The 13,454-nt window shown below is 48.9% G+C and overlaps 1 protein-coding gene across 1 annotated transcript in view; it reads right to left on the bottom strand.

Moving 5' to 3' along the window:
* Window positions 1-13,165, bottom strand: part of DKK2 (dickkopf Wnt signaling pathway inhibitor 2) — a 238,141-nt gene extending 224,976 nt beyond the window's left edge. Inside the window, exon 1 of the mRNA XM_085641396.1 lies at window positions 11,766-13,165. Within this exon, the coding sequence (XP_085497522.1) occupies window positions 11,766-12,164 (399 nt within the window). The 5' untranslated portion in view covers window positions 12,165-13,165. The remainder of the gene's footprint in view (window positions 1-11,765) is intronic.
* Window positions 13,166-13,454: the final 289 nt, after the last annotated feature.

The raw sequence follows: 13,454 nt of genomic DNA, 5'->3' as shown, positions 1-13,454 counted from the left end.
TGAATGTCTTATGACCTTCGGTTAACTGCTACATCATAGATCGAATAACAATTGCTACATCCATTTCTTTTTAGAAAATGTGCTCATTTTTGACAGTTTTAGACACACAAATGAATGCAGAACAAATCAAACATTCACCCCCAGTCAAGAGATCTGGGTTAAATCCATCGTTCTCTTGCTCACTATGCCAACCCAGTTTAGACCCAGCCATATTCAAATCAGTCTAGACCCTGTGCCTCATGGGAACAGTCCAGCCCGAACTGCCAAGCTAGGTCCTCCCTGGACCAAAAACAGACATCCTGGGAGCCCTCTCATCAGCCAGGCTAGCTTGAATCTTTCTATTTTTTACAATTTGGCACACAAATCACCTCTATTTTTATCAGGTTCTCTTGCCGACAGGACGTCTTAACGGTATTAGCCTGCATTATAAATCACAAAGAAATTAAAAAATATCAGTCAGGTGCATTACTGTTCATACGGTTTCTAAAGGTATATCAGTCAGGTGCATTATTTTTCATACAGTTTCTAAAGTTAAACGGTGAAGGAAGCCTGGTGCTGAAATAAAGCACACTACTGCCCATGGGAAAGTTTGCGCTGTATCAAACTTCAATATATGCTTAGATATAGTACTCATCACAATTTGCCTCCTGTTCTCCTCCTAGCGCATGCCCCCTGCGAGGCAGGAGTGGTAACCCTCCAAGGGGCCCCCAACTCTTCATAGGGGCCCCATTCCATCCAAGGCCAATGGATATCTGTACGATATGGGAGACTCATAGTCCCCTCATTGGTGGGAAGGGCAGCATTTTATGTTACACCACTGGTCCCCGTGCTTGAATACAATTCGCCACTCCACTCTATTAACCTGCTTTTCTACAGAAACTATCGCCATGCATCATCTGCCCTCATTTTGGTCATCAAATGAAATGGAGATTAAGAGCCATATTTATCAAAATGTAACACAGCGCAGCAAGTCATCTTGCAGAGCTGCATTATAGGGAAAGGGCAGGAATGGGCCGTATTTATCACAGTAAGGTGCATTTCTGCCTTTTCCAAGTGCTGGCGCAAAATGTGCCGCCGAGCACCAACGCAGGTACTCTTACACCATGGTGCAAGGGTGCCTGCATTGTAAAGAGGATTGTTTTTGTGCAGGAATCCCCTGAGGCCTTTATTTCTTGCAGAACACATACAAAGAGGAAAAAAAACGAAGAGCAATAAAGATATTTCTCTTATTTACGCCTCCCTGGAAAGGCTCAGCATATTGGCGCATTCACAGGTCTAACAGAAAAGATAAATCTGTGAATTTGTTCAAATCCATGAGTTTTGCATGAGAACATCCACGCATCACCCATGGAATGCCTCCTTGCGCTGCGTTGCGTTACTCTGGATTTATCAAGCCATACAGTGCCACGCAAGGTGCTTTGCGTGGCTTGATAAATCGCATTTCAAGGGTTGGGTCACTTTGGCACCCCGCAACATGGACCTCTTTTGGCCACATATGGTACTGCACCCTGCAAAGTTGTGGTTATTGGCATTGCCATTATAAATCAAAATGTTTTTTACCTAGTCATGTTGCAGGGTGCAGTACAATATGTGGCCAAAAGAGGTCCCATGTGACCTCTTTTGGCCACATCTGGTACTGCACCCTGCAGAAGATATGGTAAATTCACCCTATCCATAATTTACCCTGGGCAGGTAACTCCGCTCCGCCAGCGGAGTTTACGGAGATTTGCCTACTCCACATTCCGTTGCGAACGCAGAGGTAGGCAAAACTCTGACTCCGTGGCGGAGCAGAGTTAACCAGCCCATCTCAAATTATTTAACATTTAAAAAAGAACGCACTTACCAGGCCGCTCTCCTTCCTGCTCCTCGCATCCTTCTTCAATGAAAAAACTCCAATGTTGTACGTCTTGCGCATGCACATGCGCACAAGCAAGACGTACAAACTAGGGTTTTTTTCATTGAAGAAGCACGCGAGGAGCAGGAAGGAGAGCGGCCAGGTATGGGAGGCGGCAGCCCTGCAGGTAAGTGCCTTCTTTTTTAACTTTTAAATAATTTGGGAGGGGGAGGGAGCGGAGTGGAGTGAAGCGGAGCAAAGTGTAGCTCCACAAAGTTTTTTCAAACTCCGTGGAGCTCCACGTAGAGGCACTACGCCAGCTCTGCCCACCCTTACTCATAATGCATTGCATGCAAAACAGTACCACGAGTACATTCAAATAGCTAATTCCATATATACAATTAGTGGCTTTGAAATGTGACAAAAGAATTATTATATTAATTTCGGATTAGGTTGTACTCTGTGTGGAGCAGATAAAGGGAAATTTATGGAAGGTCTCATATAAATGTGAGGTGTGCTAGTGAGTAAAGTAACCACTGCCAGCTTTGCTTAGGACCCAGCGGGTGTCCTGTCTGAAGCCCTTTAAGAAAAAAGTGCTCTGAGACTGTAATTAAAACCTAGGTAGTAATAACACATATAACAGGAGGTGTTCTCATGGGAGGTTACAAGAAGAGACAAGACGGTACTAATGAGGGACCACTAAGCCTATTGACCAATGAAAAGCCACCATTTACAAAGGACAGGGACAGGTGCCAATTAAAAAGATGGTCAGAAAGTGGGCGGAGCTTTATGCTCATATCCTGAATACAGCATGTGTCAAAGAGGCAGCGCAAGCTCTGCCTAGGCGAGAGCTAAGATACGACCGCAGAAATGTTTTTTATGCGCTCCTGTTATATGTTTGTCTCTATTCTTTTTCATATCCACCTCTAGCCCCTTCCATAGTGAGAAGTTTTTTTCTGAGGCAACGTTCATTACCATTTGATATATATATATATTTTTTTTGTTTTTGTTTTTTTATTACCTAAGATTGTTTGTTTCTACTAGAAACTACTCCTATGTAAAGCGCTCTGTATCCCATTGGGCCTTGTTCGCGCTATTTAAAAGTCACTTATAAATGAATTCACTTGCCCAAGAAGCAATGAAAATGTCATTGTCCACAGGCACTAATGCCCCGTTCCTACCCACTGCCTTATTGGCTTAATTGGATTTATGAAAAATTGACTGGATGAATAAATTAACACAAGGATGCACAGATCAACGAGTGAAGGAATGAATGAACCAATGGAGGAAAGAAGGATGTGTGTGTAATGCAGCTCTGCAAACTGAATGGCTTGCAAACGCTTTCTGAGGGTGAGGACATGTAGGGAGAGCGGTCCGCAGTTCTAACGCTACCCAACAGTGTAGCCAGTGTGTTGTGGGCCCTAGTACAAGAAAAGAATGAGCCCCCTAGCTGGTGTTTTTACTGTAAACAATAGCAATAATCAGGGTTGAATGGACCGCTGAGGCCTCTGGGTCCCTGTGCCATCACACCCGCTGTACCAGTGGAAAAGTTAGCAATTATCAGGGTTGAATGGGCCACTCAGCCTCTGGGTCCGGGTGGCGCTGCATCTGTTGTACCATTGGAAAAGATAGCCATAATCAGGCTTGAATGGGCCCCTAGTGCCTCTGGGCCCAGGTCCCGGTGACGCTGTACCGTCTATACCAGTGGAAAAGATAGCAATTTTCAGGGTTGAATGGGCCCTCAGGCCTCGGGTACTGGTGTCGCAGCACCGGCTGACCAATGGAAAAGATAGCAATAATCAGGGCTGGATGAGCTCTCAGGCCTCTGGGTCCTGGTTCCACCGCACCTGCTGTATCAATGGAAAAGAAAGTAATAATCAGGGTTGAATGGGCCCTCAGGCCTCCAGGTCCCGGTGGCGCTGCACCAGCTGTACCAATGGAAAACACAGCAATAATCAGAGTTTGAATGGGCCCTTAGGCCTCGGGTCCCAATGGCGCTGCACCAGTTGTACCAATGGAAAGATAGCCATAATCAGTGTTGAATTGGCCCTCAGGCCTCCAGGTCCCGGTGGCGCTGCTCCATCTGTACCAATGGAAAAGATATAAATAATCAAGGTTGAATAGGGCTCCAGGCCTAAGGTCCTGGTGGCGCTGCACTGGCTGTACCAATGGAAAATATAGCAATAATCAGGGTTGAATGGGCCCTCAGGCCTCCAGGTCCGGGTGGCGCTGCACCGGCGGTACCCATGGAAAAGACAACAATAATCAGGATTGAATGGGCCCTCAGGCCTCTGGGTCTGAGTGGCGCTGCACCGGCTGTACCAATGGAAAAGATAGCAATACTTAAGGTTGAATAGGGCTTCAGGCCTCGGGTCCCGGTGGCGCTGCACCGGCTGTACCAATGGAAAAGATAGCAATAATCAGGGTTGAATGGACCCTCAGGTCTCCGTGTCCCGGCAGTGCTGCACAGGCTGTACCAATGGAAAGGATAGCAATAATCAGTATTGAATGGGCCCTTAGGCCTCGGGTCCCGGTGGCGCTGCACCAGTTGTACCAATGGAAAAGATAGCCATAATCAGGGTTGAATGGGCCCTCAGGCCTCCAGGTCCCGGTGGCGCTGCACCAGCTGCACCAATGCAAAAGATAGAAATAATCAAGGTTGAATAGGGCTTTAGGCCTCGGTTCCCGGTGGCGCTGCACCGACTGTACCAATGGAAAAGAGAGCAATAATCAGGGTTGAATGGGCCCTCAGGCCTCGGGTCCCGGTGGCGCTGCGCCGGCGGTACCAATGGAAAAGATAGCCATAATCAGGGTTGAATGGGCCCTCAGGCCTCGGGTCCCCGTGGCGCTGCACCAGTTGTACCAATGGAAAAGATAGCCATAATCAGGGTTGAATAGGGCTTCAGGCCTCGGTTCCCGGTGGCGCTGCACCGGCTGTACCAATGGAAAAGAGAGCAATAATCAGGGTTGAATGGGCCCTCAGGCCTCGGGTCCCGGTGGCGCTGCACCGGCTGTACCAATGGAAAAGATAGCAATAATCAGGGTTGAATAGGGCTTCAGGCCTCGGTTCCCGGTGGCGCTGCACCGGCTGCACCAATGGAAAAGAGAGCAATAATCAGGGTTGAATGGGCCCTCAGGCCTCGGGTCCCGGTGGTGCTGCACCGGCTGCACCAATGGAAAAGATAGCAATGATCAGGGTTGAATGGGCCCTCAGGTCTCCGGGTCCCGGTGGCGCTGCACCGACTGAACCGGTGGGGGCCTTCCCCCTGCCTCATGGAAGACACACACAGCGTGAGAGCATTTCTCAGTAATATACTTCTCTCCATTGCAACACGCCTAGCTCTGATCTGCCCACAACACACCCACGTGCCCCGGGCTCTGTGGTAAACACAAGCTGCTGGAATCCCGTGATCCGTGACAGTGTTGCGCCTCCATCCTGCGTCCCTGACCCCGCACCCTGTCCAGAAACGACTTCTTACCACCCCACGAACCTACACCCCCACAGACTCGCACCCCACTTGACCTAATGACCTTGGCCACTCACCGGCGGCCTTCTGTGCTTTGCGTTTAGTTAGACCCTTTCCTGCACCACCACAGTCGTAGTGAGAGAGGGTAGGTTGTCACAGGGTGGGAGAGAAGGGTAGAGAGAGCGGTAAGTATGGAAGGAGAGAGACGACAGGAGGAGGGAGAAAATGAGAGGGGAGATGAGAGGAAGAGATAGGACGGGTAAAGGATATGTGCACTTACGAGAGGACTCACTGTATGGCTTGTTTCGTGACTGCTGAGGGGAGCCATCTTGAGTGCTCAGAATGGGAATCGTGGGCTCGGAACGAACAATAGACCACTGCTAGAGGATGGGTAAAGAAAGGGGTAAAAAGAAAGAACCTTGGGACTGGAGGGTGGCGTCAAAGATTTTATGGCTGACGATATTGTGTTGTTGATTTTAAGTGAAGTCACGGGGTTTTGGTTAGGCTTGTTCATGTGTAGGGGGTTTTAATTAGGATGTAAGGCATTAGCTCGGTTTATTGCAAAACTCCGAACCCACAGAAGGCGATGAGAGGAATGCTTCAATAAGCCTAACCACTGGAAACCGCTCGCCGAAGCCATGGCTCTGACAGCTGTGGTTCGTGGCCCGTCTTCGACACTCATTCGCGGCTGGGCTCCTTGTGAGGCGGAAGCGATGGCCCCTCCCCCTCCTAGCCCGCCAGGCTGCGGCCAAGAGGAAGCGCAAGTTGTCTCCTGGCGGCTCAGGGTGTGAGGTTTGTCTGCCCCGGAGGGATGTACACTGATATATCACAGCGCTACTCCAGACACAGCAGCTCTCTGCGCCATGTGTGCTCGTGGGCTCCTGAGCCCACTGCCATTTGTCCGTCAAAGATGTAACAGTTAGACCTCACCCACGCTGCCACCCACCCTACCCCCCCCCCCCACACACACACACCTATTGGGGAGAGGATGTGGTCCGTCGGCTAGACTGCCGATTTAGGTGCCGGAAACCAAGGTACGAGCCTCGGGGTCGCGTCCACATCCTGTGATTCTGGGCAAATCACTTAATCTCACCGTGCCTGAATGTCCTTATGTAATGTAACCTGTGCTCATGTAACACGATGTAAAGCGCTCCAACCCCTTAGGGTCGAGTTCGCGCTATATAGATCTGCATTAAAAAAACGAAAAAAAAAACGGAGATCAGGACTCCAAGACAACACAAAGCAGGGGGATTGGGGGAGCAGCATTGTATCTGGTGTTTAATACCACGATTTTCTGTCGCTTGAGCACTCAGTGCCCCAGGAACACCGATTCAAGAGTTTGAATATAGCGCTTGGTTCCCTTTCCACAAGGGTTTTAAGCTATGTGGGTACACGTTGTATCTGTGAACCGAGGATACTTGCCCTGGGGCGCTTTCAGACCCACGGACACATGAATGAATGAAATTGAACTTCTTTAGCGCTTACCTACCCTGAGGCTTCCTAGCACATTTATGAAATAGTAGCACAGTGCAGGGCAGCAAGTCACTGTGCTGCGCTGCACTGCACTGCGTCACTGTGAAAGGGCAGGAATGCGAATATTTAAGGTGTATGGCACATTCCTGACTTTTTCCTCTGTGCGCGTGCACAATGGGCTGCCTATCGCCAATGCAGGATTGTTTTTGTGCCGGAAGGGGCACCTTCCGGCACAAAAACAACCCGTGAGACATATTCCTCTTTCTATGTGTGCTGCGCTTTCTATGCGTGCTGCATTAGCACACATAGAAAGAGGAAGCAACAAGGAGAAATATATTTCTCCTCCTTACGCCTCTTCTGGGAAGGCATATCTTTTTAGCGCATTCTCAGGTTTACAAGGTCTTGTAAAACTGGGAATGGGTCAAAAACGATGGTAGTACACAATGCCCATGGAACGCCTTCCCAGGGCAAAGCCACACAACGCAGAGATTTTCGCTGTGTTGCATTACTTCAGATTTTTGGAGCCAAGCAAAGTTTACGTGGCTTAATAAATTTGACTTGGGGTTTGAGTTGCTCTTTCGCCATGTTGATGGTGCAAGAGTGACACAAACCGGGTTATAAATATGGCCCTTAGTATACATACATGTTGTGCCCCTCCAGCAGTCTAAAGATGCCCTCTTGTATAAGTCCAACTGCCAAAATGACAGGGGGAGCTACATGGCAGACAGTTTATAATTTGAGCCATTATAGCGCCTGTTACACATTGCATTACACACTTGGCACCTATAAGCTGTGTCACCCAACTCACTGGTTATCAAACTCTCTGAAGACACCATCCAAGATCAAACTTACCTCTAGTCTGTGGGAAAAACAGCTTCGGAAGTAGCAAGGTGATGGGTGTTCCTCGCTGAAACTACAACAGCAACCTTACTGGTGCTTCAGTTACTAATAAGGATAAATGCAATATCAAAGTATTTATGTATAGGACTTGCTGCTGTTTTAAACAGTAGTTGGTAAACCAGTAGTTGGCAGCGCCCACTTTTTTTTTTTTATTAGCATGGGTCATGAAGCGAGCCCTGCAGATACAAATTGAAGGCAAGAAGCTGTATCACAAAACCTTTTTGACTGGAGCTATTTCATGTCTGGTAAGTTAAGGCACTGCTTGCTCCAAACACTTTTACCACCTTAATTTGTCAACAGGATGCCGGAGGTGGTAATGCATGAAAAGAAAGTTGTTGTATACTTGTTGTGTGGCATTTTATTGTGGTGGTAATGCCTTCTGCTGTTGTGGTGATGTGTTTTGTTGTTTTTTGTGCAGCTGTGACTTTGTGGTCTATTGTTGGATTGTGATTTTGTTGTGTGGTTTGCACTACCTTAATTTACCATCAAGGACATGAAAAAGGCCAGTCAAAGATGTTTAGTGATCTGGCCCGATTCATCAACCTGGTCTTAGTGACTGACTTCTAGTGACTATCTCAGAGGCACACGTCCGAGTCCTGGCTGTGGCATTATAGTCTGGGAACCATCAGGGGGCTACAGAAAAATAGGCTCTGCCTTCATCTGTTGTCAAACGAAAGGCCTGTTTTAAGGCATTAACGAACTGGGCAATTGCCCAATGACCCCACTTTACACGGGCTCTCTGAGAAAGTAAACGTTCTCTCTGTTTTATTTATGTCTATTTCTCCATCTCAACCTTTAACATATTACTCAATAGCAAATAATGGGTAATAAAATGCAAAGTTGTTCTGAACAGAAGCCCCTAAAGTATGTCTTGCCTGAAGCCCCAAAATTCTTAGCATGACACTGCAAGGACATTTGGCAAACAGCAGCCAACATCAAACCAGGGGCTGTAGTACACAAAGTGCCCTGAGGGTGCAATGGGCATGTATTCCTGCTTTGTGCACCGCAGAGCACTTTGGTATTACAGAAGCGGCCACATACGCTTGTGCATCTTTTACTGTAATACTGATCAAGCTGGCACACATGTAGCACCATTGCTATCTCAAGAGGGCATTGCGTCATTTGCCTGGGGGCATGGCCTCATCCAAATGAGGTCATCCCTTTGCCTCAGAGTTTCCACCATATTATGGATGTTGGCCCAAAGGCACAGAAGCTGTCAGGATGCGCACTGAGAGTGCGTCGCAAGAAGGTGGCACACTGTCAGTGCTCCCACTGAGGGCAGCGGCCAGGTAGGGGGAAGGAGGTCCCATGGACTCCTCAGATATCCCACTGCAGGCGGGTGCAGTCACTCTCTGCACGTGCCTGCAGGGGGATCTCTGTCCCCTCTGTGAAGTTAGCCACATACTGCCTGCACAGAGAAACACAAAGCTGAAGATTTAAGCGGCTGGGCCCTTATTACACTTAGTTAAAATATCAACAAACAAGGATAGACCCTTACACCCAGAGCGGAACGTGGGTCAATTCACTGAACAAACACAACACTTCAAACCAAAATCTGAGGCACTCATAATGCAAATTCCACAGTAGATAGGATAGTATCGCCATATGCTGTTTACATTGATTGTCATAGTGGTTATGTAAATGCTGTGGTATTACATAAAGGAATATTTTGGGCCCTTGTAGTCTTGATTTAATTATTTTGACATACTCCTCCGGAGTGTGTATTATGAGGATGGTAGATTTTGGTTTGACGTGTTACCCACAGGACCATTGTGTTTCTTCAGTTTATTGCAATTGGGGCACACTTTTCCTATTTGTGCCATGGCGCACCTTTAGACAGGTGGACCGTGCCAAAGTGAGGAAAGTGCGCCCTATTACAGAGAATGCGCTGCCCTCGGGACAGTCACAAACTCCTGCTACCCTAGGGGCAGTGCATTCACGTGAAATATGGAGCGGTTGCTTCAATGCTGCTCCGTGTTTCACTGTTCAGGCGCCAACTCGCCTACACTTTGAGGAGGGATTAGTGATCCCTTTGCAGGCGGGTGCAGTGATTGACTGCACTCGCCTACAAGGGAATGTCCAGGGGCAGGACCCTCTTTCCCTCATTCAGAGGGCTGCCATCAGGGGGCGCAATGACAGTGTGCCACCTTTTTGAGGCGCCCATTCAATGTGCCTTCAGGCACCTACTTTGCCTATGCAGCCATGTGCAGACACAGAAGCAAATAAATAACCTAATTTGCATGATGCCACACCCCCATGTAAATAACGGCATGCCCTCTTGAGATAGTGCTGGCGGTACATGTGCGCCAGAGCTACCAGTATTACAGAAGGGGCTGCACAAGCATCCCTTCTGTAATTCCAAAGTACCATGGGGTCACACAAAGCAGGTGCACATGCCTGTTGCCCGCAACCCCCTCCCCTCACTTTCTGAAATTCGGCTCCTGCTCTGTATTTCACTAGATGCGCTGCCCCAGGGCAACCCTGAGCACGCGGCTGCCCTAAGGCCAGAGCTTTAAGTGGGCCGGGTCTCACCGGTGCTGAATACTGGCAGTTTTTAAAAGGGGGCCGTGAAACGGGTCTCTATCGGGCTCTGTTTTGTGCCCTGGCACAGGCGGTTCATTTTTTCCCGGACTGCAGTGACAGCAGGCACATCAGCAGGCACATCGATGTACACTGTTCACTTCTCACTAGTGAAGAAGTTACGGCATGACGTCATGCCAGGTGAGCGTTGTAGGGGAATGGAAATCCTTTAAAGAGAGAAGATTTCTCTCTGGATTTCCCTTCTCTTTTTGAAACTCAGGAGCAGCAACATTGTCGTGGTGTCACCAGGGCTTTTAGTGGAAGCTTTTTCAATATCCTATACAAGCCATACTTGCTGCTTATTTATCTTATGCAACTAGCAACCATTGACAAAGCCAATAGTCCTGACTTGTTGTAGGTATGATGTTACTTGCTGTATCATATATCTGAATGCAATGACAGAAACAGCAAAATACAAGTCCGGCGGCATACTATGCTAACCACAGATTTTTAACTTGCGTATTTTTAAGCCACGCCCTTAATTACACTGGCCACGCCCCTTTGAAAGACCCCTCCAGTTTTTCCATCCCACTTAAAGCCCTGCCTGAGGCACACTGTTCATATTTGCGCTCAGCCCACCTGTGTGGCATTTCCCCTGTGGCCCAAATATGAACAGTGCGCGCTTTCCATAATATGGCCCGGGCAGGCACTTAGGGGTTCCGGTCATGCTGTGGAATCAAAATCCGAGACCATAACTAAACAACTGCACCCTATTCATCACTGGTTGTGTCTAGATATACTTTCTATAGCGCCAACTCATTACCTCCTGGGTGTTTCTGGGCGCTTTGTGGCTGTGCAGCACAGTTTCCCGATACTATATGGTTTGCACCATAGCAACCAAGACCAGTGTGTGCGGTGCTGCAGTCATGGCGACGAGGCTGCTAGTATTATTGTTACACCTGCGAGTGCTACTACTACGGTAGCTGCTACTTTTACTACGTGTTCTACTACTAGCATTGAGCACACCGTTGCCGCTTTTACTATTAGTGCCGCGGATTTACTCTACTCAAAGGTTTTCATCTTATAGTGTTACTCCTAGTGCAACGACGCCCACTGTCTCCACCACAGGCACTATTAATAATGTTTATATTATCATTAATTGCACTGCTACTATTACCGTTTTACATTTTTTTAATCTGTCACTACTGCAACTGGCACTATTACTACTGTTAATATTACCGTTAGAACGTGGACCACTACTATTGTTTTACGACTACTGTCATTGGTGTCACTATTTTTACAATTAGCTCTACTATTTTTCTGTCACCGATTTCGCTGACACCATTACTACTGTTAATATTGTATGACTACTACAACTACTGCTATGACTGCGGTTACTGGTACTTCTGCTGCTCTTTTCGTAGTACTACCACTACCCCGCAACTAATATTACACAAGTTGGTAATAATTACAACTTTTGTTTTCTATATAGCGCCTGTTGTCACACTCGGGGTTTCACGGCGCTGCAGTGAACTGCTTCCACGGCAGGGCGGTGACAGTGGTCCACCTACCTGGCCGAGGCTCTTGCCCTTCTTGTGCGGGGCTCCGTGGAAGACGCCAGTAGTTCTGTTGGAGACGGCCGGGGTGGGGGGGTGCCCCATCAGGATAGACTTGATGGAATTGTCCTTAGACCTTGTGCTGCCCAGCTGCGAGCCCTCCCCAGGCAGCAGCAGCAGGGCTGACGTCAGCCAGAAGAGCGCCCAGCGCCCCGAGGACCACCCGCTGCCCTCCAGCCGCAACATGGTCTTCGCCTCGCGGGAGGTCACAGAGCAGAGGGGACAGAGGGAGTAAATAGCTCCTTCGGGACAAGCGCGACGCTCACACTGCCCAAGGGGTCCACTCCGCGCGAGGACGGGAGAGCACCGAAAGTACTGCGGCCGGGAGCTTAGACCATTCCACCAGCTGCTCATGTGCCGGTGGGATAGCACAGCGGGTTGAAGGCTAGATGAAGCGATTGCGTTGAATTTGCAGCTTGCAGGTCTGAATTCCAGCCGTCAGACTCAGCTATTCATCTTTCCAAGTTTAATCAACAAGGGGCCATTTATGATTGCATGAAAGTACTTATGCAAATAATCTATGTGCAAAACTTTCGATAACACCGCTGTATTAAGTATTGTTTTCACAAATGCTGTACAGGGTGCTGATAAGTCTGGGGGCGCAGCGTGAAAGGTGTCCTTAGGCAAAGGGAGGACTGCGACTCCTGTGTTTGGCAAACGGAGAAATTCTCCAGAGGTTGAGGTCAATAAATGGAGTCAGACTCTAGGCGCTTTTCCGCCGAAGTTACCCTGCACATTCATTATAGGTCCTTGGGAGATGGTCCACTTTGGATGTCTGCAGAATATATATGGACAAGATGCAGACTTGGTCTGGGGTCTTCCTCACAGTTGCTGCCCTGGTGCCATCAGACGCGCTGTCTCTGCTGGGGCGCGAGAGGAGTCCGGGGGCGCCCACTCTGTGAGGATGAGTGCAGCGGGCTCTGGGGAGGAGGGAGGGCCCCTTGTACCAGACTGGCGCAGCAGGAACAGCTGTAAGGCATCACACCCCCGGGCAGGCGGGCTCTCGCTCTCATCTGCCTCCCTCTCTCGGGTCTGCCCTTTTATTACCGCACTCCTTTCTTTTATAGGTTTCCACAATGGGTGTCGTCCCTCCGCCCCCATTCAGGAGTGACAAAGAGTGAAACCGATCCCCCAACGGCTCCCGTGGCAGACCGAGGACGGGGTGAGGTGGAGGCTGCTGCGGGGCTGGCTGCATCTCGGGGCGAGGGTGGTGGTGGGGGGTAGGGGGGGGGTCTCACGGTCCCACTGGGCCACTATTATAGTTGCAGAGTTTAGTCCCAGACGGAGCCCGGCGCAGCCTCTGGATCTGTAGGAGGGTCCTGGCTCCTGCTGAAGGGAGACACACCCCACACTCCGAATCCTGTGACTCCCTGTAGGGCACACACAGTATCTGTGTACGAGGTAGAACTCTGTGCCAGGAGCCTGGCATGGGTACCCACAAACCATTTTCAAGAACACTGACATTTCTCTGGCAAAGTCAAAAGATGGACTCAAGCATCATTATTATGGCTATATATATACACACACGCTCATTTGCCATGTGCAAAACTTTGAGCTGCACTCGAAAAACGACCAAGGTGGCAAGTCTTTTAATCAAGGGTATAAGCAGGCTGAAGTTGACAGTTAACGAACAAACAGCTACAA

The sequence above is a fragment of the Triturus cristatus genome, chromosome 2_2 (assembly GCF_964204655.1).
Source record: "Triturus cristatus chromosome 2_2, aTriCri1.1, whole genome shotgun sequence".
NCBI classification, from domain to species: Eukaryota; Metazoa; Chordata; class Amphibia; order Caudata; family Salamandridae; genus Triturus; species Triturus cristatus.
This window is presented reverse-complemented; position numbering and strand designations above follow the sequence as displayed.